Source organism: Salmo salar, chromosome 19, assembly GCF_965601325.2.
Source record: "Salmo salar chromosome 19, fSalSal1, whole genome shotgun sequence".
NCBI lineage: Eukaryota > Metazoa > Chordata > Actinopteri > Salmoniformes > Salmonidae > Salmo > Salmo salar.
In genome coordinates, this window is record NC_138309.1 from 65139536 (window position 1) to 65164466 (window position 24931).

The 24931-nt window shown below is 42.3% G+C and overlaps 1 protein-coding gene across 19 annotated transcripts in view; it reads left to right on the forward strand.

The window, feature by feature from the left end:
* The window catches only part of mapta (microtubule-associated protein tau a), a 40971-nt gene extending 16368 nt beyond the window's left edge, over positions 1 to 24603 (forward strand). For 3 of the 19 annotated variants that reach the window (XM_045701881.2, XM_082965486.1, XM_082965485.1), the window contains exons 3-16: positions 1287 to 1415; positions 1838 to 1936; positions 2964 to 2987; positions 5122 to 5159; positions 5379 to 5507; positions 10374 to 10437; positions 10535 to 10552; positions 10708 to 10964; positions 11241 to 11333; positions 11652 to 11744; positions 14502 to 14594; positions 16077 to 16158; positions 18526 to 18632; positions 21229 to 24603. In XM_045701881.2, coding sequence (XP_045557837.1) covers positions 1287 to 1415; positions 1838 to 1936; positions 2964 to 2987; positions 5122 to 5159; positions 5379 to 5507; positions 10374 to 10437; positions 10535 to 10552; positions 10708 to 10964; positions 11241 to 11333; positions 11652 to 11744; positions 14502 to 14594; positions 16077 to 16158; positions 18526 to 18632; positions 21229 to 21432 — 1430 coding nt within the window. In that variant the 3' untranslated portion in view covers positions 21433 to 24603. 19 annotated transcript variants of the gene reach the window in all.
* Positions 24604 to 24931: the final 328 nt, after the last annotated feature.

Genomic DNA, 24931 nt, shown 5'->3' on the forward strand with positions numbered 1-24931 from the left:
TTTATAAAAATGTTGAAAAACATAATTACACTTTGTCTTTATGGGGTATTGTGTTTAGGCCAGTGACACAAAAATATATATATATTTAATCCATTTTAAATTCAGGCTGTAACACAACAAAATGTGGAAAAAGGTCAATTAGTGTGAATACTTTCTGAAGGCATTTTATCTAGAAAGGAGAGAAGAGCACAGTAGCTGTACTGGCAGACTACAGTCAGAGTCGCCAACCTTTCACAATGGGGCTGCTGTTGTGTTGCAACGAGTGCAACAACAATGATGATAACCTTCTCTTTTTATTCCTGCTGTGCCCCCAAATGGCTGCTCTGCCCAAGTAGTACGTAGTCTAGCTTTCCCCAGTTTACAGCCCTCACTAGTGCACTCGTTCTCCCCCTTCGCCCTTCCCCTTACCACTCGGACGAGCAGGAAGCTACACCGGTCTGAGTCCGGTTCCTACACAGATCTTAACAGTACTTGCACCGACTGTGCGGCACATAGTGAGTACACTCTACTAACTAGTAGTTACGGGAGACCACTGTGATTTGTTAGTAGTCATCTAGTGTAGATACTAAATATTTACTTCCCAATGGAGTCAAGCGTGTTTTGTGTAGTTTAGTGGTAGATGAGAACATGTCATTGGCAATTAGTGATAATTCTTAATGGTTAAAGAGATGGTTTTCACCCTTTCAGCAATTTCCATTTCATTGCCAGACTGACTACTGCTAACTTAAATAATTGTCACTTATTTTTTGCGCTGAAATATGTTGGCAATTGATTGTTTGATGATGTAACAAGCTTGTTCATCGTACGATAAGAGCTAAAGGAACAGGCGCCATTCTCTGAAAGGGGAATTATAGAGCTGGTCAACGGGTGCAACATTAAGCCTGGATTTAGGGACTAAACATTACAATAATACCCAATGGCTGGGTTTAAATGTTGAAATAAAAGTATTTTGGATTTCATTTCACAGCGTTTGTTGACATTCACTACTTCCATAACCAGTGTTTGATGTGTGGAAAATGTGGATGAGGTTTTTTAGTACTACACACCATATGCACTTGGGGCCAGGGCCATAGATAGATGACTGCTTGGCTTGGGGCCATCTACTAATGACGTGTCTATGCAGTTGTGTTCATTAGGCACCAAACGGACTGAAACAGCACGGACTACATGCACATGTCCAATATGAAACAGTAATTGAACATTTTCCCTTTCATAACCTTTTCCTACAGTGTGTCCTTCTGAACACGGTCCAGGTTTCTAACCTAAAGCTTGCCTTTCTCTCCCAGTGGAGCCTGAGGAAGCCACACTAGAGGACAGAGTGGCTGAACCACAGTCTGAGCTCTCTGAACTGGAGAGCAACACCTGTGATGAGGAGGTGCAACTTAGCGCCTCTTGTGAGGAGGAGGTGCAACCTGGTATGCACCCACCACCATCACTGCACTTTGCATTCAGCTTTAATACCAATGTTTTTTTTCTATCCTTTTAAAAAATATATAATAATCCTTCACTATGTACAGTACGTGTTTCTATGCAGGATACCATTTTAATATTGCTAAACTATTAATTTGTATCATTTTAATATTGCTAAACTATTCATTTGTTTCAGAGCCATAACCCCAAAAAAGCTTGTTTTGGTTTGCAAACTTTATTTTACTTTAATTTATGACAACTTATATGACTAACCGTTGCTTTCTTCTCAGTTTGATTGATTGTGTCTGGCTCTGTGTTTTAGATTTTTGCTTCTGATCAACTGTCATAATAAGCAGAATGTTATTTATTTATAATCCATGACATGCCCAACCAGGTTTCTGACCTAAAGTGTGCATTTCTCTCCCAGTGGAGCCTGAGGAAGCCAGACCAAAAGACAGGGTGACTGAACCACAGTCTGAGCTTTCTGAACTGGAGAGCATCCCCTGTGACGAGGAGGTGCACCTTGGTATGCACCCACCACCAGAACCACCACTGTCTTTTGCATTCAACTTTTCCAATGTTGTTATTTTATATTCATCGCTGGTTCTGCCCCTCTTTTGTACATAACATAATTATATTATGTACTGTATCAGCTTAATATTGTTTTAACTATTTGTTGGTTTCAGAGCCATAACCTGAAGAGAGTTCGTTTTTTGGTTGGCTTTTGTTAATGCTTACTTTAATGTTATTTCTGGGTTAACCTTTTTTTCCCTTTTGTCTTTTATGAATTACTCTTAATTATCTTAATACTTACTTCTCTCATTAATTTTCCCCAGTGCATTTGGTTTTGTGTGTTTGGTCAAGTTTGTAGCAGACTAATAACAAAGCATAACTTTTTCCCTGGTCCATACACAATACCATTGCTACAGTATCTCAACTAGAATTACTGTCAGCAGTGGGATCAAAACACACGCCTCGATTCTGAAACCAGATAGAAACCGGATATGTTACACATAGCATTATGGGTATTGTAGTACACTGCACGCCATGTTACATGTTACATAGTCCAAGAGAAAAAGCAGGTTGAAAGGACCCTGTGATATGTTAAACAGATCAGGAGCCTTCAGATATGGAGGATGCCACAATAATGGAGAACACAGTTGCTGTGCTGCCAGAAGGAAAGCCAGGTTAGGTGTCATGTTGGACCATGATTTTTCAATGAAAACAGTGTGTCATGCTCAGCATCTCCCACATCTATCAATACCTATAACCACACACACACACAGCTGGATTTAGATATGGATTGTTTAATCAAATGACTTTGTTTTGATGTATGGGAAAAAAGGCAGAGGTAAAGATGAGTTGCTGTGGCGTTTGTGCATTAACCAAAAACTGTATGCATGGTGTAAAGTAATCTAGGCTGCTTTGCTTTCTTTGCAGTGGCGTGGTTCTTTTGGATGTTATGCACTGTAGCATGTAATGTGTTTGACAAGACCTAAAATAGTTGGATCCTCTTTTTTGTTTCTCTGCACTGCCTCGCCGTGTTTGAACAGCATCTGGAGGAACAGCCTCAACAGGTATTTTAGTCGATCACACTGTGGACAATGTTTGCTAACACTTTGGGTATATCTTAGATAAAGTCCAGATCACTGTTTTATGATATTAGCCATAGCTGCTACAATACTATTGGTGCCAAAGTACTAAATATAATACAGTAATATAAACTGCTATGATACATGTTGTAAAAGAATATGATGGTTGTTTAAAAGTTCTCGGCATAATTAAGACTTATTTGTTTAAAGGCATATTTTGGAATGAAATATGCACCATTCAGTGTGTATGACAGCACATCATCCCAGCACATCTCACAGTTATGTTTACATTTGTCTCATAGTCATCTGTTGTCAATGTCTTCCATTGATCCAGTTGTGAAGCATTTTGTCCATCTTTACGTCATTAATGTTAATGTAAGTTGTTATGTGCATTTTATAAAGCCATTCTATCCATTCCGCACTTTTCATAGCTGCTGGACAGACGCAGAGGGCGTCCTGTGACTTCTTTCACGACACCATTATAAACACAAAAACATCATAAAAAAAAACAACTTTTCTGTGGTGTTTTCCAAATCATGACTATGTAGTTCACTGTCAAATTAATTTTTCTTTTCTTCTCAAATAAAATTTTAACGGGGAGACAGAAACGAGTGGAGTAAATTCACAATTAAATCTGCCTTTCAAAAAAACTAGAGGAACCTGGTGTGGGAATCCTCAGTGGATTTGTGTTGGTGCCGCCTAGTGGATCGGAAGCTGCTGAAGACACAGAGATTGGGGCAGGACTTGGCTTCAAGACCTTGGGAGCTTTCTGTTCTCTGGACTCTGAAGCTGCAGACTCAGAGGGGGCACAGGGGGGAAGGGACTTTGGGAAGAAGTTGAGTAACTCTTTATGGACCTCTGGAGACCATACCCAGGGGTCAGAGGGGAGAGGGGACCTCCCATCCACCAGGGGGGTCAGTCCAGATTCTCAGAGAGCGGTCAGTCTTGATACACCTGAGTGCTCCTCTGGGCAGAGCGATCCACTGGGCACCTCTTTAGTCCGCAGCACAGCCTTTGAGGACCTCACCTCCGTTGAAGAGAATAGATTGTGGGTAGATGAAGACCAGGGTCTAAGGATTTCAAAAGAAGCCAAAAAACACGGACTGGCTTTCGATTATGCTGAGTCTCTCCAACAGGCTGCTGCTGCTTCTAATACTGGATCTAAGCAGTTTGTGCCAGGAAGCCCTGATTCCTTTCCGGTTCACAGTCCATCCTCTTCCCACTTTTTTCTGGAAAACTCTGTACCAGTGGACAGCAGCCCCAGACATTATTCAGAACATCTCCAGGAGGTACATGACGCTGTCTCATCAGCTTTAAAGGACACTGCCCATTTTGATGTGGACAACCAGCTGGAGCGACAAGTAGAGCCACAGGTCAATGGAAACATGGTGTCTTCTGATAGTGACAAACATTTGACAACAGTACTATCTGACATAGGTGTAATTAACCCTGTTGCAGAGTTAGAAAGAGCAAGCTATATGTCCATACCTGATTTCGTTGAGGATCCCAAGATGAGAGATGTTGTACAGTCCACGAAGACCACAAGCGAACTCCAGAAAACTCCCCAAAGTTCTCCCGCAAGAAAGTCATTGGTCCCGGTTGCTATATACAAAGGTCTGTTTGCAGTTCTATTCACCAAATCCCAAACTAAATCTTCTTCAGTTAATTTCATCCTCTTTATTTTACAAAACAGCTACCGTATGCTCTGCAGCATACGCTCCCCTGAAAATGCGCTATGGAACTTCACGTTTGGCTGAGGATAAGCTTGTCGTCCTCCCTTCCCTTTGTTTTTGTTTCCTCCTGTTTGTCTTGCTCTTTCTGCTGGCCTTGCGGACCCAAAATCCACTACGGTTTACGGATCTCACAAATGCTTTGAGTGTTTCCAGTCAACAAGTCCTGTGTGTTACAGTCACTATGCATGTTTTTGAGAGTTACACATCTTTGTGATTGTCTTTCATTTGGTCTCCACTTCCCTATGCACACATACATACATACAAAGAAACATGTCGATGGCCTCTCAAAGTTTGTTCACTCGGTGAGCTAAAAAAAAAGGGCAATAGATATTTTTGTCTGAAGAGTCCAATATGCTAAATGTCTGTTTCCCCTTTTTCTTCCACAGCTCAAGCAAAGATTGAAAACGACAATGCTGATAAGAAGGTAGGCAACTTATCCCATAGCAGTACACACGGACAATGCTACAAATTTCTTCTTAATTTGTCATTGAAATCCTTTTTTGAAATCATATCTCCTAATCAGTATGAACCTTGAACTCACACTGTTCATTTGTGAATCCATGCCTGTTTCATGACATTTCTTCATTTACTTTCAAGGTATTCAAACAATTTTTTTACACTCATTGCTTCCAATCATTCAAAGACAACCAAAACTGCCACCAAAGCTAGACCCACATCTGCCCTTAAAAGACCCTCCCCAGTCAACAGAACCAGAAATGGGCCCACCTCAGTACCCACTAGAGCCAGCAGTGTAGGGGCCAGGCAGCCCCGTGTAAGTATGGCACAAGCCTGCACAAGGCTGAGAGTGGAACAACCCATGCACCCCTGCATACGGTTGATAGTGGTGCAGGCTAGACCTTAACACCGCCTAACAAACAGCATTGTTTTCCTGTGCAATAAGTGAAGCCAACACTCACTAACTCCCAGTCTTGCCTTTTTTCAATTGTAACCCCTTATGATTGTAAGGGTGTGTTTGAAGGTTTTCAAAATATACATTAGATGAAATGGGGCCCACACTCTGGATTGCTCAATACTTAATAGGTGCAATTGAATTTCTATTTGCTAAATATAAATACATCATTCATAGTTAAAGGTTGAAGAAAAAACATGGTTTTCCATGATATCATTGTTAGTTACAGTTGAAGTTGGGAAGTTTACATACACATTAGCCAAATACATTTAAACTCAGTTTTTCACAATTCCTGACATTTAATCCTAGTAAAAATTCCTTGTCTTAGGTCAGTTATGATCACCACTTTATTTTAAGAATGTGAAATGTCAGAATAATAGTAGAGAAAATTATTTATTTCAGCTTTTATTTCTTTCATCACATTCCCAGTGGGTCAGAAGTTTTCATACACCCAATTAGTATTTGGTAGCATTGCCTTTAAATTGTTTAACTTGGGTCAAACGTTTCCGGTAGCCTTCCACAAGCTTCCCACAATAAGTTGGGTGAATTTTAGCCCATTCCTCCTGACAGAGCTGTTGTAACTGGGTCAGGTTTGTAGGCCTCTTTGCTCGTACACGCTTTTTCAGTTCTGCCCAAAATTTTGTATAGGATTGAGGTCACAGCTTTGTGATGGCCACTCCAATACCTTGACTTTGTTGTCCTTAAGCCATTTTGCCACAACTTTGGAAGTATGCTTGGAGTCATTGTCCATTTGGAAGACCCATTTTCGACCAAGCTTTAACTTCCTGACTGATGTCTTGAGATGTTGCTTCAATATATCCACATAATTTTCCTCCCTCATGACGCCATCTATTTTGTGAAATGCATCAGTCCCTCCTGCAACAAAGCACCCCCACAACATGATGCTGCCACCCCCGTGATTCACGGTTGGGATGGTGTTCTTTGGCTTGCAAGTCTTCCCCTTTTTCCACCAAACATATGGTCATTATGGCCAAACAGTTCTATTTTTGTTTCATCAGACCAGAGGACATTTCTCCATGTGCAGTTGTCCCCATGTGCAGTTGCAAACCGTAGTCTGGCTTTTTTTTATGGCAGTTTTGGAGCAGTGGCTGAGCAGCCTTTCAGGTTCTGTCGATATAGGACTTGTTTTACTGTGGATATAGATACTTTTTTACCTGTTTCCTCCAGCATCTTCACAAGGTCCTTTGCTGTTGTTCTGGGATTGATTTGCACTTTACGCACCAAAGTACGTTCATCTCTAGGAGACAGAACACGTCCCCTTCCTGAGGGGTATGATGGCTGCGTGGTCCCATGGTGTTTATACTTGCGTACTATTGTTTGTACAGATGAACGTGGTACCTTCAGGCGTTTGGAAATTGCTCCCAAGGTTGAACCAGACTTGTGGAGGTCTACAATTGTTTTTCTGAGGTCTTGGCTGATTTCATTTGATTTCCCCATGATGTCAAGCAAAGAGGCACTGAGTTTTAAGGTAGGCCTTGAAATACATCCACATGTACACCTCCAATTGACTCAAATTATGTCAATTAGCCTATCAGAAGCTTCTAAAGCCATGACATTTTCTGGAATTTTCCAAGCTGTTTAAAGGCACAGTTAACTTAGTGTATGTAAACTTCCCACTGGAATTGTGAAACAGTGAATTATTAGTGAAATAATCTGTCAGTAAACAATTGTTGGAGAAATATCTTGTGTCATGCACAAAGTATGTCCTAACCGACTTGCCCAAGCTTCCGGCAGGGCAGGCGGAGGGGCAGTTTTTGGGTCGAGAGCCAGACTCGGTCCCCCGGTGTGAACACCGGGGCCTCACTGCGGTGGCGATCTGCGCAGGTTTTCTGGCGTCTCACGGCCCACTGAAGGTGCACATGAGCGGCGTCCCATGTCTCCTCAGCGCGCCTAAACCAGTCATCCACCACAGGAGCCTCGATCTGGCTCTGATGCCAAGGCGCCAGGAACGGCTGGTACCCCAGTACGCACTGGAAGGGGGAGAGGTTAGTGGAGGAGTGGCGGAGCGAGTTCTGGGCCATCTCTGCCCAGGGCACGAACGCCGCCCACTCCCCCGGCCGGTCCTGGCAATAGGACCGCAGAAACCTACCCACATCCTGGTTCACTATCTCCACCTGCCCGTTACTCTCGGGGTGAAAACCCGAGGTAAGGCTGACCGAGACCCCCAGATGTTCCATGAACGCCCTCCAGATCCTTGACGTGAACTGGGGACCGCGATCAGATACTATGTCCTCAGGCACCCCGTAGTGCCGGAAGACGTGTGTAAACAGGGCCTCCGCAGTCTGTAGGGCCATATGGAGACCGAGCAAAGGGAGGAGATGACAGGATTTAGAAAAACGATCCACAACGACCAGGATCGTGGTGTTACCCTGTGATGGAGGAAGATCCGTTAGGAAATCCCCCGAAAGGTGCGACCACGGCCGTTGTGGAACGGGTAAGGGTTGTAGGACAGGGTGAAAGGACAGGGTGAAAACAAAACGGGTTAAAAACATGGCCCACCTTGCCTGGCGAGGATTCAGTCTCCCTGCCGCCCGGATGTACTCCAGATTGCGGTGGTCAGTCCAGATGAGAAAAGGGTGTTTGGCCCCCTCAAGCCAATGTCTCCACGCCTTCAAAGCCTTGACGACAGCCAACAACTCCCGGTCCCCCACGTCATAGTTTCGCAACGCCGGGCTGAGCTTCTTTGAAAAGAAGGCACAGGGGCGGAGCTTTGGTGGCGTACCCGAGCGCTGAGAGAGCACGGCTCCTATCCCAGCCTCGGACGCGTCCACCTCTACTATGAATGCCAAAGAGGGATCTGGATGAGCCAGCATGGAAGCCGAGGTAAACAGAGCCCTCAGCTGACCAAAAGCCCTGTCCGCCTCAGCTGACCACCGCAAACGCACCGGTCCCCCCTTCAGCAGTGAGGTAATGGGAGCCGTTACCTGACCAAAGCCCCGGATAAGCCTCCGGTAGTAGTTGGCAAACCCTAGAAACCGCTGCACTTCCTTTACCGTGGTGGGAGTCGGCCAATTACACACGGCGGTCACTCTCCATCTCCACCCCTGATGTGGAAATGCGGTACCCTAGGAAGGAGACGGACTGTTGGAAAAACAGGCATTTCTCAGCCTTGACGTACAGGTCATGCTCCAACAGTCGACCAAGCACCCTACGCACCAGGGACACATGCTCGGCACGTGTAGCGGAGTATATCAGAATGATCTGTCAATAAAGTTCCCAGCTGTGCCTGAATCTACGAGCGCCTTATGCTGGGAATGCGGGGGAAACTCAGGAATATTAATATACACAAACATGTGTGCAACAGAGGGCTCTGGGTGAGCCTGGTATCGACTCACCTGGGGTGACACAAGACTGGATGGCCTATCTGGCCATCCAGAATCACAACAACTCACAGACTTCTGCCCCGTTGAAGCATGCGCATAGGTTTTGTGACGTTGTCAGCTAACCCATCTATACCTTTTATACTTCCAGTATGAGTCTAATCCTCCCTTTATGTCACATTTTAGAGGGACAGTCTGTTGAATATCTGTGGCCAGTTATGATGCAGGGTGACAACAGCCTTGAGTGTGTCCAGAGTAGATGTGTATGCTCACTAAGACTAGCAGAGTGAAGTGTGTTCCATCTTGCCATGCCAGTGAGTAACTCATTAGCCCACTTTAACGACTTCCTGTCTACTGACACTCTGATCCGTGCCTCAATCAATCACAACACAGCCATTTCTGAGAAACAAGCCCTTGCACAGTTTCACTGTCACACCTTCAGTACTATGAATTGTGTATACAAGGCTGCAATGAACAGGAACTAAGGTAGAAGAGCTCTTTCAGTTTCACACAAACAAAAATAAGTTTGCCAAAGATTTACAGATGCTGTAGCCTAGATGTTTTCTGGTGTATAGCCAACTCCTATGGGGGTTGTCATGTGCTACAGATACTGTACATTGTGGATGGTAGTTGGCTGAAGCAAGCTTAGTGTCGCGCTATGAATGTCTGAGGCTGATGCTCTTTGGCCATATTGAAAGCCACTTGAATGATACTGCACTTATACATTGAGGCTATATAATCTTATCATGCATTTTTCCATGTTTAAAGGACTGCAATTGACCCCTAAAATAAAGCTTGTTTTATGGCTCTGAATGCACGTTCAGCATGCAGTCAAGGCTAATGGCCACATTTGGAGTAGCTAGTGCTCTTAAATCGTATCCAGAATGACAGTAGGGTGAGGGCTATATGAGGGTTATATTCATAATAACTTATCTATCTAAATACACTTGGAGTAGCATTAGCTACAGGCTCCCGAGTGCAGCAGCGGTCTAAGGCACTGCATCTCAGTGCCAGAGGCATCGCTACAGACCCTGGTTAGATTCCAGGCTGAATCACAACCGGACGTAATTAGGAGTCCCATAGGGCGGCGCACAATTGGCCCGGCGTCGTCCGGGTTAGGGTTTGGCCGGTGTAGGCCGTCATTGTAAGTAAGAATTTGTTCTTAACTGATTTGCATAGTTAAATCAAGGTAAAATAAAAAAATAGCTACATTGTCAATAGGCAATGCAATCTAGGTAACTAGCTAGAAACAAAAGTATAATTTCATATTTGAAAAATACAATATCAAGAGTGCTGATGGATCAGCCAGTCAATCAAGAGCATGTTGGTTGATAATTTGTCACTAATGTCATTTTCAACCTTTGTTACTTTTTCTGGGGTTGTAAAGACTCTGGGTGGTGCCAGGCCTCAGGCCCCCGGAACCAAGATTCCCGCCAAAACCCCAGCTCCAGGTATGTAGCTAGCTAGCCTGCAATGTGCAGCACAATAAGTATCATTGACAAAACTCTGATTATGCCTAATTTATGCTGTTTATTTTTTGTGATACAGCAAGCGGCAAGAACAAAGGTAAATCGAAAAATGTATTAATTTTATTGAACCCATTAGTTCGATCAGGACTAGCCTTCAGTTGTTTCTTTGTACGATCTTTCACTGGCCTTGCAATAACTGTACATTTACGGTCTTCAAAAAGGCTCACTGTACCCTTTCAATACTCCCTAAAGACAACACTAGTGGACAGAGCAGTCCTGGTACTCCCAAGTCCCCCTCCAGCAAGACTCTTCCCGGGAAGCCCTTGGCTGTGGCCACAAACCAGGTGAAAAAGGTTGCGGTGGTGCGCACCCCACCCAAGTCCCCTGGCTCTCTCAAGAGCCGCGCCCCTGCACCCCTCACCGCAGCGGCCCCCTTGCCGGACCTGAAGAACGTCAGGTCCAAGATCGGCTCCACGGACAACATCAAGCACCAGCCTGGAGGAGGAAGGGTAAGTTCAGACTCTATTTGGTGTTACTACATGGCAATGTGCCTCACACAACCTTGATATTCCATTCCTCTCATTCACTGTCTCTTCATCTGCTTTAGTGTTTTACACAGGGATGGAAGCTCTCACTCCGATGACGAACTGTTGCGTGGCTAGTCGTTTTTGTTTTGAGAGATCTTTTTATCCATCTCAGACAGCTCACTTGAATTAGTGTAGAGTCCTCTGCTTTGAATCCCTTGAAGGATAACAGTCTCTTCCCCTACCTCTGCACTTTTCCAGGTACAAATAATTGAAAAGAAGATCGACTTAAGCAATGTGCAGTCTAAGTGTGGCTCCAAAGACAATATCAAACATACACCCGGAGGTGGCAATGTGAGTAACTAAGGGATGAACTCAACACCTGAGTCTTGAGTCTCTCTACAGTTATGATCATCGAAGCAACCTTTTTCGAAATTGGAAATGTCCTACCCCATCTTTGCTGGCTCTCGTCACAAGCTTAATTATCATAGGTGCACAAACTCTACAATGTACTCCTTTAAAGGATTAAGTGAGTCAAAATATGTCTGCCCTATGCTTTCATCCCTACAAGAAGTCAGATTCTCCCTTTCTTTTGGCATGGTCCTCATCTGTAGCCTTGCTGCATTTGACTACTCAAGGCTAATACTCCTTTTCCTTTACTTCTACTTTCAGGTCCAAATCCTCGAGAAGAAGTTGGACGTAAGCAATGTCCAGGCTCGTTGTGGATCCAAAGCCAACCTGAATCACACGCCTGGAGGAGGCAGGGTGAGTAACTAGTTTTGAGACAAAACCTTATTCACAAACCTGATCATTTCTGTTCCATCACTGCCCCGTCTTTTTGACCCTGTGGGAATCATGCACTCTATGATAAAAGATAGGAGAATAGTGCAACAATCAAATAAGCGAAAATCTCCCAATAACAAGCAATACCCTGTAGTATCATTAGCAGGCAGCGGCTACTTAGGGGTCTATAAATATTTTATAACTCGTTAAAGGGCATCATAGAAGCTTCTGTGGATACTTTTTATTGACTATTAAAAGTGTTAATGAAAGACAACATTTTTTAACAATTTTATTTGTTGATGATTTAATTTTCTGGTTGAAAAGACATCATAATAACCAGATTGCATCCAACTGGTCTCTGTTATAACCAGGTACAGTAAAGGTGTCTTCTTCATGATGAGATAAATACCTCATGGGAAAGACATCTTGTTTGGTTGTTATCTGGTCAGATTACAATCAGATAAAGACATATTTTTCTGGTTGCTAAAAATATGTTGAAAAACGTACTTATACAACCAGTATACAACCTAAAGACATAATGAAATGTAAATTCAACCAGTTGTGCCCACTGGGTAGGTCATTCATGAGAACAGATTTCACTGTCTCAGTCTTCCACACCTGCAGCCTTGCTGCTTTGGATTATTCCAACATAATGGTCTCTTTCCTATACCTCTATAACTATATCTTTCAATGTAAGCCTACTAGAAAGTGTGTGCTCCCCAGGCTTAGAGGGAAGCAAAAGTAATCCCGCTACCTAAGAATAGTAAAGCCCCCTTTACTGGCTCAAATAGCCGACCAATCAGCCTGTTACCAACCCTTAGTACATTTTTGGGAAAAATTGTGTTTGGCCAGATACAATGCTATTTTACAGTAAACAAATTGACAACAAACGTTCAGCATGCTTATAGTGAAGGACATTTAACATGCACAGCACTTACACAAAACATATGTGTTATGGCTTTTCATCCCCTGCTACATTGTGGATAAAGAGTTACCTGTCTAACAGAACACAGAGGGTGTTCTTTAAAGGAAGCCTCTCCAACATAATCCAGGTAGAATCAGGAATTCCCCAGGGCAGCTGTCTAAGCCCATTACTTTTTTCAATCTTTAGTAATGACATGCCACCCTCTTTGAGTAAGTGTCACTGGTGCCACTGGTGTCTATGTATACAGATGACACAACACTATACATGTCAGCTACTACAGTGACTGAAATGACTGCAACACTTAACAAAGAGTTGCAGTTAGTCCTCAATATTTCTAAAACTAAAAGCATTGTATTTGGGACAAATCATTCCCTAAACCTCAACTAAATCTTGTAATAAATAATGTGGAAATTGAGCAAGTTGAGGTGACTAAACTGCTTGGAGTAACCCTGGATTGTAAACTGTCATGGTCAAAATATATTGTTACAACAGTTGCTAAGATGGGGAGAAGTATGTCCAAAATAAAGCGCTCCTCTACCTTCTTAACAGCACCATCAACAAGGCAGGTCCTACAGGCCCTAGTTTTGTCGCACCTGGACTACTGTTCCGTTGTGTGGTCAGGTGCCACAAAAAGGGACTTAGGAAAATTGCAATTGGTTCAGAACAGGGCAGCACGGCTGGCCTTTGGATGTACACAGAGAGCTAATATTGATAATATATTGATTTAACCTTTATTTAACTAGGAAGCCTAGGAACAGTGGGTTAACTGCCTTGTTCATTTGCAGAACAACAGAACTTTACCTTGTCAGCTTGGGGATTTGATCTTGCAACCTTTCAGTTACTAGTCCAACACTCTAACCACTAGGCTACCTGCCACCCAATATGCATGTCAATCTCTCCTGGCTCAAAGTGGAGGAGAGATTGACTTCATCACTACTTGTATTTATGAGAGGTATTGACATGTTGAACTAATGGCGCACAGCTCGGACACCCGTGCATCCCCCATAAGACATACCACAAGAGGTCTCTTCACAGTCCCCAAGTCCAGAACAGACTATGGGAGGAACACATTACTCCATAGAGCCATGACTACATGGAACTCTATTCCACATCAAGTAACTGATGCAAGCAGTAAAATTAGATTTAAAAAAACAGATAAAAATACACCTTATGGAACAGCGGGAACTGTAAAGCAACACAAACATAGGCACAGACACATGCATATATACACACACAGTAACATACACACTATACACGTACGCATGGATTTTGTACTGTAGATATGTGGAAGTGGTGGAGTAGGGGCCTGAAGGCACACAGTGTTTTGTGAAATCTGTGAATGTATTGTAATGTTTTTAAAATTGTATAAACTGCCTTGATTTTGCTGAACCTCTGGAAGAGTAGCTGCTGCCTTGGCATAATAAATGCAAATAAAAATACCTCTGTACTTTTCCAGGTAAATATACTTGATCAGAAGATCGACTTTAGTAATGTCCAGTCTAAGTTCTGCTCCAAAGACAATATCAAACATATACCTGGAGGTGGCAGTGTGAGTAACTAAGGGATAAACTCAACACCTGCATCTTGAGTCTCTCTACAGTTATGATCATCGACGCAAACGTTGGTAAAAAAGTTCCTGAAAAGTTCCTTTCCTTCTCTACTGGTCCCTTGTCATTACCTACAACCAGTCTAATGTATTTTTTTTATACGGAGTTCTGGTTTCGCCTCCTTTACCATGGTCCTCATACGCAGCCGTGCTGCTTTCTGATTGCTCAAGGATAACAGTCTCTTCCCCTACATCTGCATTTTTCCAGGTACAAATACTAGAAAAGAAGGTGGACGTAAGCAATGTCCAGTCTCGCTGTGGCTCCAAAGATAATATCAAACATACACCCGGAGGAGGCAATGTGAGTAGGCCTTACTAAAGGGTTGAACCCACGGCTCCCTGCAGAAACCGCTTTTGCCAAAGCCCTTCCCTTTTCCAATGGGATAATTTGCATCTGCACTAAGGAACTAGTCGAACGCCTTTGCACGGAAATCCCTGTCTCGATTGTGTTAATCTGTTCCAATCTGTGTGACTACAACTCTCCCACTGCTCCAACTGTGAGATATTAATATGTTGTGTTAACCAGTGGTCATAAAGCCTCTATCAACTGTCATGAGCGTGTCATATGCTGTACATAATTATAACAATAGATGTTGGCGAAATGGTCCAACACTTTTATGTTGCATGCAGTGGTACGCAACAGGGTTAGGTGTCTATTGCATTTCAACTCAGCCAATTCTGGAAGCCAATATTCATCATTTAAGTTTGAATATCAATTCACTCCCTGAATTTACCCCAACCTTAGCTAGCTAGTTAGTTGGTTGGTGAGCTAGCTGACCTAAATTGCTGGTTGTGTCAGGACCCTGTTATATCATATGACATCGGCTGCAACTGCCAAGGAAATCTTATGCAACGCTCATGACAACCTAAAGTAGGCTTAATGATGTTTCTCCCCACCCCCTCTAGAGAATATGTGTACCTGTCTGTTTTTCTGTGTTTGCTGATAAAATCATGTCTATAATCTTTACCTTTAAACAAAATGCAAAATGAGTACCTGGACGGGTACTTAATAAGTGACACCAAACTGATCAGCTGAGTTTTGTAGTATGCTTTTTTTTTTTTTATGAAATAAATACTTGCAAATGTCAAGCACACAAGCATCAAATGGGACAGAAGCCACCCTTAATGCCCATTAACAAAAGTGTGTCTGTCCTATGCTTCTGCTTGGAGTTGCCAGCCTATTGTAGTGAACAGCAAATAAGTGACCTCATTCAAGAGAGACAAAGAGCTTTGTGTCGAGAGACACCAGCCGGGCCCTTCACTCCGGGAGCCTGGCTGCATGTGATGAGGTCATCAGATCCAGAGCTTGGATTGTGAAATTTGGCGATGGGATCTAAAAGCATGGCAATGTACTGCATAACACAATAAATGTATGTAGCAATTTGAAATAACAGCAATGTCTCATTTTGAGATATCGCTACAGTTTGCATTCTAAATGAATGACGCCATAGAATGTGAGAATACTTAATAAACTGAAAACACTATTTAAAATATTCATTGAGTTTCAAATGATATAGTTAAATCAGCACGGGGATCTTGACTTTGAGTCAATCGGTATTGTCCAGTAATAGTGTGTGTTTATGTGTATCTTGTTAACAGTGTTTTACTCTCCCCAACGACCATCTGTCTTACACTAACAGGCCAAGGCAGAGGGCAAGGTCCTATGTGGTTGCATGCATCACAAGTCAACATCATCAATACGCATTTCTCCTCTACTTGGAGGAAAAATTTCATAAAATGATATGTATCGATTTTTCTGTTTTTGTTTTATATCCCTGCACAGGTTCAAATAGTCCACAAAAAGATTGACCTGAGCAATGTTAAATCAAAATGTGGTTCTACAGCCAACATCCACCACAAGCCAGGTAAGCCTTAAACTTAAAGGGACATTACACTACAAAATTAAAGTTTGTCGTACGTTTTTAGACTTCAAAAGTAGTCTTTCCCTCCCCAGTGACGTGTCCAGAACATTTTGAATGGGATGGCCAAGGTGGGGAACAGACCCAGTTTAGGTGGTCCATAAAATGTTGAACCTTAATTGATGCAAGGTGGATTTTTTCAATACAGTGTGTTCAATACATTAATGCTTAGGTTTGGTGTCTTCTAAACTTCCATCGGTAGTTTAATTAAACATTTTGTTTGCTCAGTGAAAGATCTCTTTTGAAGATCTCTTTTTGATCCTGAAAGGTGAGTGTCATTTATAGGGGTGCTTGATTTCTGATTTCCCAAGTGCAACACTTTGGGATGGACACCTAATAAGAGAAGAAAAAGATACTCTAAGATGGCGCTATATACAGTACCAGTCAAAAGTTTGGACACACCTACACATTCAAGAGTTTTCCTTTATTTGTACTATTTTCTACATTGTAGAATAATAGTGAATACATCAACACTATGAAATAGCACTTATGGAATCATGTAGTAACCAAAAAAGTGTTAAACAAATAAAATATATTTTAGACTCGTAAAAGTAGCCACCCTTTGCCTTAATGACAGCTTTGCACACTCTTGGCATTCTCTCATCCAGCTTCACCTGGAATGCTTTTCCAACAATCTTGAAGGAGTTCTCACAAATGCTGAGCACTTGTTGGCTGCTTTTCCTTCACTCTGCGCTCCAACTCATCCCAAACCATCTCAATTGGGTTGAGGTCAGGTGATTGGGGAGGCCAAGTCATGTGATGCAGCACTCCATCACTCTCCTTCTTGGTCAAATAGCCCTTACACAGTCTGGAGGTGTGTTGGGTCATTGTCCTGTTGAAAACAAATGATAGTCCCACTAAGCGCAAACCACATGGGATGGCATATCGCTACAGAATGCTGTGGTAGCCATGCTGGTTAAGTGTTCCTCTAATTCTAAATAAATCACTGACAGTGTCACCAGCAAAGCACCCCCACACCATCACACCTCCTCATCCATGCTTCACGGTGGGAACCACACATGCAGAGATTATCCGTTCACCTACCCTGTGTCTCACAAAGACAGAGCTTAGAACCAAAAATCTCACATTTGGACTCATCAGACCAAAGGCCAGATTTCCACCGGTCTAATGTCCATTGCTCGTGTTTCTTAGCCCAAGCAAGTCTTTTTTTTATTGGTGTCCTTTAGTAGTGGTTTCTTTGCAGCAATTTGACCATGAAGGCCTGATTCACGCAGTCTCCTCTGAACAGTTGATGTTGAGATGTGTCTGTTACTTGAACGCTGTAAAGCATTTATTTGGGCTGCAATCTGAGGTGCAGTTAACCCTAATGAACTTATCCTCTGCAGCAGAGTTAACTCTGGGTCTTCCTTTCCGTGGCGGTCCTTATGAAAGCCAGTTTCATCATAGCATCGTAGTTTTTGCGACTACACTTGAAGAAACTTTCAAAGTTCTTGAAAAGTTCCGGATTGACTGACCTTAATGTCTTAAAGTAGTGATGGACTGTCGTTTCTCTTTGCTTATTTGAGCTGTTCTTTCCATAATATGGACTTGGTCTTTTACCAAATTGGGCTATCTTCTGTATACCACCCCTACCTTATCACAAAACAACTGATGGGCTCAAACGCATTAAGAAGGAATGAAATTCCACAAATTAATGTTCAACAAGGCACACCTGTTAATTGAAATGCATTCCAGGTGACTACCTCATTTAGCTGGTTGAGAGAATGCCAAGAGTGTGCAAACTGTTATCAAGGCAAAGAACAATCTCAAATATAAAATATATTTTGATTTGTTTAACACTTTTTTGGTTACTACATGATCCCGCGTGATTTCATTGTTTTGATGTCTTCATTATTATTATACAATGTAGAAAATAGTAAAAAATAAAGTAAAACCATGGAATGGTGTGTGGTGTATCCAAACTTTTGACTGATACTGTACATTGTTGGATTACTTCATTGAGTAAAAATGTATTTAATTTAATAACGGAGCATTTTCTAACATCCAAAGTTCCATATGCAACTACCAATGGGAGTTCAAAGTTGAAAGTTCTGGAAGTACCGCCATACAAAGGGTCGCTGAAAAGTTGCTGGCGGTGCTTTTCACCACCACCGCTGTAACGGTGCATTGCATATTACGTTACAATTCTGTAGCTCTAGCTAGCTCTTTTCTGTAGCTCACATCCAGCGGGCGGGGCACCAGCGAGCTGACTGGAGGACACAGAGGAACAACAGTTGGTTTACAGATAGGTCAATCATGGTAGCTGTAAATGTCTTTTTAACAATTGTATCATTTTTTCATTTCTGTAATAAGGTGGTGGGAATGTTGAGATCAAATCTGAGAAATTGGATTTCAAGGTCCAATCAAAGATCGGCTCCATGGACAACATTGGGCACGTGGCCGGAGGTGGACAGAGGAGGGTAAGACGAGAAAACATTATTCTGGAACATCCTTATACACTGGCCCTTAGGGAAAAGTAGCTTTGTCCCTGGATTACACATCTAATATCAGTGATATGTTTTTCATATTTCCCTCTGTCCTGAAGAACTTCTCTACTGCTTGCTCTGAGCTGTTCTTTTATGGCATAGCCCCCGATTGGAATACCTTGTTTGGCAAATGCTCTGTGAAAATCAGTATTGATCAAGGCAACCGTAACATGGCAATGAATGGAAATGCATCCTTGTTACAAAGTACCGACACAAAATATTTTTCATTATGAATCTTACATACTAACATAGTACTGTGGGGTCCCATGGCTGAACTGACAGAGATTGCTACTCCTGACATTGTTCTTGCATTAGGCTAAATACATGCACAGTATGTACTTTTAATACTTCAAAGTATCAATGATTGTATCTTGTTTGCCTGTCCGCGTTTGACCTTTAAGACATACATGAGCGTTAGGAATAGTGAGTGGTCTCATTGAAAATAGGCTAAGGCTGCATTGGACTCCTGGGTGACTGTGGCTGCCTAACCGCCTGCTCTCCTTACCCTTCTCTCACCCGCTCTCCTTCCGTGTGTACTTCATCGCACTGCTATGTGTTAATACCCACGATCTTCGATCCTGGCTTCCTGGGCCCAATCCGAAATCCCTAGACCCAACACCCTATGCACTTATGTAAATCTGATAGGGTTTAATTGGTACAAGTGATATGGTAGCCTATTAGAGGGCAAGATGCAGCTATTACTATATTAGTTGCACCTGTCAAATCCTTTCAGATCTCCACAAGTGCATAGGGTGTAGGAGTCCATTTGGGATTGAGTGCTGCTTTTCTTGTCTAAACTAACTAGGCTCCCCCCTCTGCCACATTAGTAACATCACAGCTATAGAAAGCTTCTTGCCCTGTTCTCATTCCATGATTTATTTTCATCCAACTAAATATTTTGTCACTTACATCACCTGGCACTTGGTTTGTTTGTGAGCATTATTATAATTTATCTTCTTCCCCCCCCCCCCCCCCCCCCCCATCACATGTTTTTGTTGGATTTTTTGTTGTTGTCATCTTCCCCCCATTGCTGGGTGTCCTCTGTAGAAAGAGAAGGGGAAGGAAGCTGGAGACAGCCCATCAAACAAGGGCACGTACGGCCCTTCCCCTGCTGACACCCCCCCACAGTCACCCCAGCCCCTCCCCTCAGCACCCATCACACCCATCCTGATGAACCCGCTCATAAAGATTGAGGACTCCAGTAAGTACACAACATCCACCGGTGCCAAGCAGGAAGAAGGCGTGGAATGTTGTGTGTACACTGCAGTATATCTTGGATATTGAACGTTTACAACGCATCCCTGTCAGGGTAAATGGACACCATTTTCAAAATGTAGACACCAAATTTCAGGAGCAGGCAGCTCACATCTAATGCTTCAATTAATCTCTTTACCACCATACGGTGCCATATTATTATCCGAATATGTCACGGATCACCCCGGTACTGCTGCTCATTCTGTTCACCAGTTCCGGAGGTCTACGTCACCGGCTTTCTAGTATTCACTGAACGGGATTCATTATCATCAACCCCGGACTGTCTTGTTTGATTACACACACCTGGTTCCCATTTCCCCTGATTAGTATGTTATATATGTGCCCTCTGTTCCTTCTGTCTTTGTTCACATGTCCGTTGGGGCAGCTGTTATGCTGCGTGCTTTATATATTGTGTATTATGGGTATCGTGTCGGTCCACGAGGTTTCCCCTCGCTCTTTTGTTTGGGTACAGCCCAGTGTTTTTGTATACGTGTTTGTTTTGGGTGTATTAAAAAACCCTATTGTGTATTCCTGCGCCTGTCTCCAAAATCCTTTATACCAGCGTGACAGAATAGTCTGAAAACATATATTTATTACTGAATGTCTTGATCTTTTTGGTTTGAACCTAAGGAAAGTCATTGATTGCATGCATATTTAGTGCAATAAAGGGCAATTTGGCTAGAAAATACATTATTTTGCCCTTGAAAGTTACAGTACGTGGATGACATCAGCATCATCAAATAAAGGAGTCCGGATGTCCACCCAGAATGCATACCGTTTCCACTGGTATTTACCTAGTATTAATAGGAACATTTGTCGAAACAATGTGTAAGTTCTGTTACTTACTTCAAAGATTTTAACACAATTGGTAATTTATTAGAATACATACCTAATATTTGATGTACCATAAAATAAAGTGCAACCGTTACCTCTGTGTGTACAGTTATGTCGATTGCGGCTGGCGTCCAGTGAGGCAGTCACATTGTTTTGGTCGCTGCTCGTGTGTTTACTATTTTTGTTTGCTAACTTGTGATCTGCAACAAAATACAGCAACTGTACATTTGCTATTACTGTCCTATCATTGTGTTTATTGTATTTATATTGTATATAGTGCATGTAGATTATGTGTAAAGTCCTTTTTCTATATTCTGTCTGTTTTATCTATTACTAGCAGCACCACTTCACTAAGTCAAATTCCGGGTGTGTGAAAATGTACTTGTAAAAGTGATTCTGATACCTTATATACCTTATGATGTACCCTCTCTTCGATCGGCAGATTGAGAGCCACAAGCTGACGTTCCGTGAGACGGCCAAGGCACGCACTGACCACGGGGCCGAGATTATCTCCCTGGAAGACGACCCCCTGTCCCACCAGCTCAGTACCTTGTCCTCCTCCGGCTCGATCAACATGGCTGACTCACCGCAGCTCTCCACACTCGCCGACCAGGTATCTGCCTCGCTGGCCAGCCAAGGCTTGTGATTGGCTGGTGGCACACAATGGCCGACCGGAAGTCTCCTGACCGACCACACTACTTTGACCGCCCACGTCAGAGGAGTCATGACGCCTGTCGCCTTCCTCCTCCTTTTCACGGGACTTTTTTATCTATACCCATCACTGTTTCTCTTCCATCACCGACTGTTCTTCTTCATGATGCATTATTGTTAGGAAAGAGGTCTTTAAAAAAAGAGATTCAAGTAGGTCAAGTTAGATTATTTAATTTCTCTCTTGATCTATTTTTGTTGTCATTATTTGTACCGTTTGTATAAATGGCCCTTCTTTAAGAGTTTAAAGAAAACAAACATCCAAACAAACCCAGGGTCCTACAAGTGTTTCTGGACATTATATTTGAACTTTCACCCATATTTAATTCACTTTAACTCGATAAGTCATTTTACTGTCACAATGACTGCGATTCGAAGCCCTTATTTTACAAATGTCCATTTTGATGTGCAAATGATCTGTGATGGCTGTCTCCTGAATGGCTTTTTTGATACATGGAAAACAAGAGGTTTGAGAGAAGTGGGCCCCCTTTTACAATGTATTGAACATAAGAAAACACATCATCCAGCTGCAAGTGAGGAAAGATGGGCTCATGTAGCAAAAGCTCTCATTCAGACAGTAAAATGCTTTTAGACCTCCCCAACCTGCTGTCTGCTTTGGGTGCCTCTATACACTGCATACCAAGGTAGTATAGTTCAGAGGTAAACATTTTCTTCATGGACAAAAGAAGAGGGATACAGAATGTTTAGCGTAGAAACCTTGGTTTGTGTTGGGCACACACTTTTCTATTTGTATTCTGTGGATATGACATGTATTTGATATGGAAACATTTGTATCGTGCCTGCTACTGTCAGTGTTAATTTATTTTCAATATTATTCTGTTATGGCTCTATTGTAAATGCGTTTCAGCTTTTGTCTTATGCGGTGTGGCAGTTTACATTTAATGTATGTAGGCTACTAGTGACAAAATATTTGTTAATTTTTAAAGAAGACATGAATTAGAGGGGAATACTAAATTACTGAATTACTAAATTAACAGGCTTAGCTATGCCAGGCAAATCATCTAACCAATTATGGCTTGTGTCGTTTAACGTAAGACACGTAATTTCAGTCAGGGACTGAATTTTTCACTAATTTGGCTTCAGATCACAGTAATGCAGTAGTTGGTAAACTCACCCATTTTTTTATGACCGACGCTTTCTGAGCTTTTAATTTCATGGACATGGCTTTGTAAAATGTACAGGATAACTGCCTCATAGTCAGTTGAGCAGCTAAGTACTAGAACCAAAAGTCAATACAAAATACTGAAAAAACAGGCAGTCAAAGGAAAGTCAAAACACAGAAGAAAAATTGCTGAAGTGACATGAAGAAATCGGTTACATTTATCATAATAAACTCTGCAACACATGTAGTCAAATTAACATAAAAACAAGCAGAAAAACATAGCTTCTCCCAAGAAATTAAAGGTAGACTCAGCAGTATGACATCATCATTCACAGTGGGGCAACTTCCTGCTTAAACACAATTCTGCCCGACTACATTGCAGACGCCTGCCAGATCTCACAATGCTTGGATAGGTGTTTAACTATCAGCTAAACACATCATATGATTTAGCAATCTGGTGCACGACTGCACAGTTGATGATGTGGCACGCAACCATTGGTTGATGCAATCCAACGCCTGAGCAGGCGAACGCAACCATAATAGTGCGTTCAAGAAAACTCGAAAATCAGAAAAGAACAGACTGGGAAGAATCTTGACATCAGTGATCTTCAGGTCAGACAAGTCGGAGCTCTAGGATGATGCCCGAGTTTCTGAATTGTAATTCCGAGTTGGATGACCGTCTGTTCAAAACTATTTTTCCCAGTCAGAGCTGTTTTTTTCCCCAGAGTTCCCAGTTGTCTTGAGTGCACTGAAGTCGGAGGTCGGAGATTTCCTTGTTCCGAGTTGTCTGGAACGCACCATAAGCAACAACTGAATTCCAATCGCCCAAGACTACCCCTATTGGTTATTTCAGGTTTGCACCCTCCCTTGAGGTATGTCCACGTTGGGAGGAGCTATTGGCTGTCTTGGCAGATTAGAATTGTGTTCATAGATTTTTGTAAGCAGGAAGTTGCCTCGCTGTATGTGATGATGTCATATTGCTCACTCTACCTTTAAGTTAAAAAAAGTACCCTAAAAGGTTTAACCATCTGTCACATGGAGCAACGTACCGTTCGGATATATTTAGATTTAGGCCTACTAATTGCCTGCGCACGAGCATGCTCTCACGGGTTATAAAGCTTTGGGTCCTTTCCCTGAAACGTATACGACGGAAATGTACGAAACTGTCTCATATGCTCAAATGGATAAGTGTTTTATCCTAATGTAAACCCACTGTGGTTCACCAATCACCACTATATTATTCTCGTCATTGATTGCCTTCCTAACTCCGAGCAAACATACCATCTTAAAAGTCCTTGCATGGCATTTCATTTAAGAGTAAGCGGTCTGCTTCTCCTTTTACACTGTGCTTTCATTGTACATCCTGTAATATCTGCTTTGTCTATATAAGGATACATGTAGGTATTAGTGCGAGGGAATAGAAGCCAAAAGGCAACCCTTTCCTTTATGTGGAGATTAAGGTGCATCGATAACGTTATACGATTTTCCGGTGTGTGTGTTTGACTTGTATTGCCAATATATATTTCATTGAGGACTCGGAACTGGCCAGGGCATTTGAGAAAAGGTGTGCTTGCAACACTACAATCTGCATGCTAAACTGTTGGTTACTTTTCATCATAATGGACATCATTTGTTTGAATGTGTTAAATGGGTATGTGCACTGTGTTCTGTGTGGATTACTGGGACTAATATGTTGGAGGGCAGGTACTGATAAGTTCCAGTACTAACATTATCAGTACTCAAGGGAAAAAGTTGGGGAAAAGTTGTTTTTTTTTTTGGTGTTGGTCCTCTCCGCTAGTCTCTGTTCTGAGGGCAATGGAAAGAGTTTGCAGTAACACATTTCATCATCACCCTTTTGTTATTTTTGCCGCTGTACAGTTGTGTGGAAAATGTGATTGTTGATATTGTTATTGTGCATTTTATCAATAACTGGTGTATGATGATTCTTGTCGCTGTGAATTTAAAAAAATAAACCGTTAAACCATGTTTTGTCCTTTGCTCTGAAATCTCTGGTTCACATTACTAACAGCGAAAACACAAACGTTTGCGGTCAACTATCCCTTTAACTTGCACTGTTTACATTTTGTGGTTAACTAGCCCTAAACCCTCTGCAGTCTAAGCCCTGTCTAAGCTAACATATGGAATTGTTTTATGAAGGTAATACGAAGGATATTTGAGCCGTTTGATTTTGAATGAAGTACCAAACTGTTCGGACGTTACAGATTTAGTCTCATGGTCTGACGAACACTGCTCTAGCTCTGCAACGTTTCACCGCAGATGCAGAAGTATGACATCGTCGGATGCGGTGGATTGA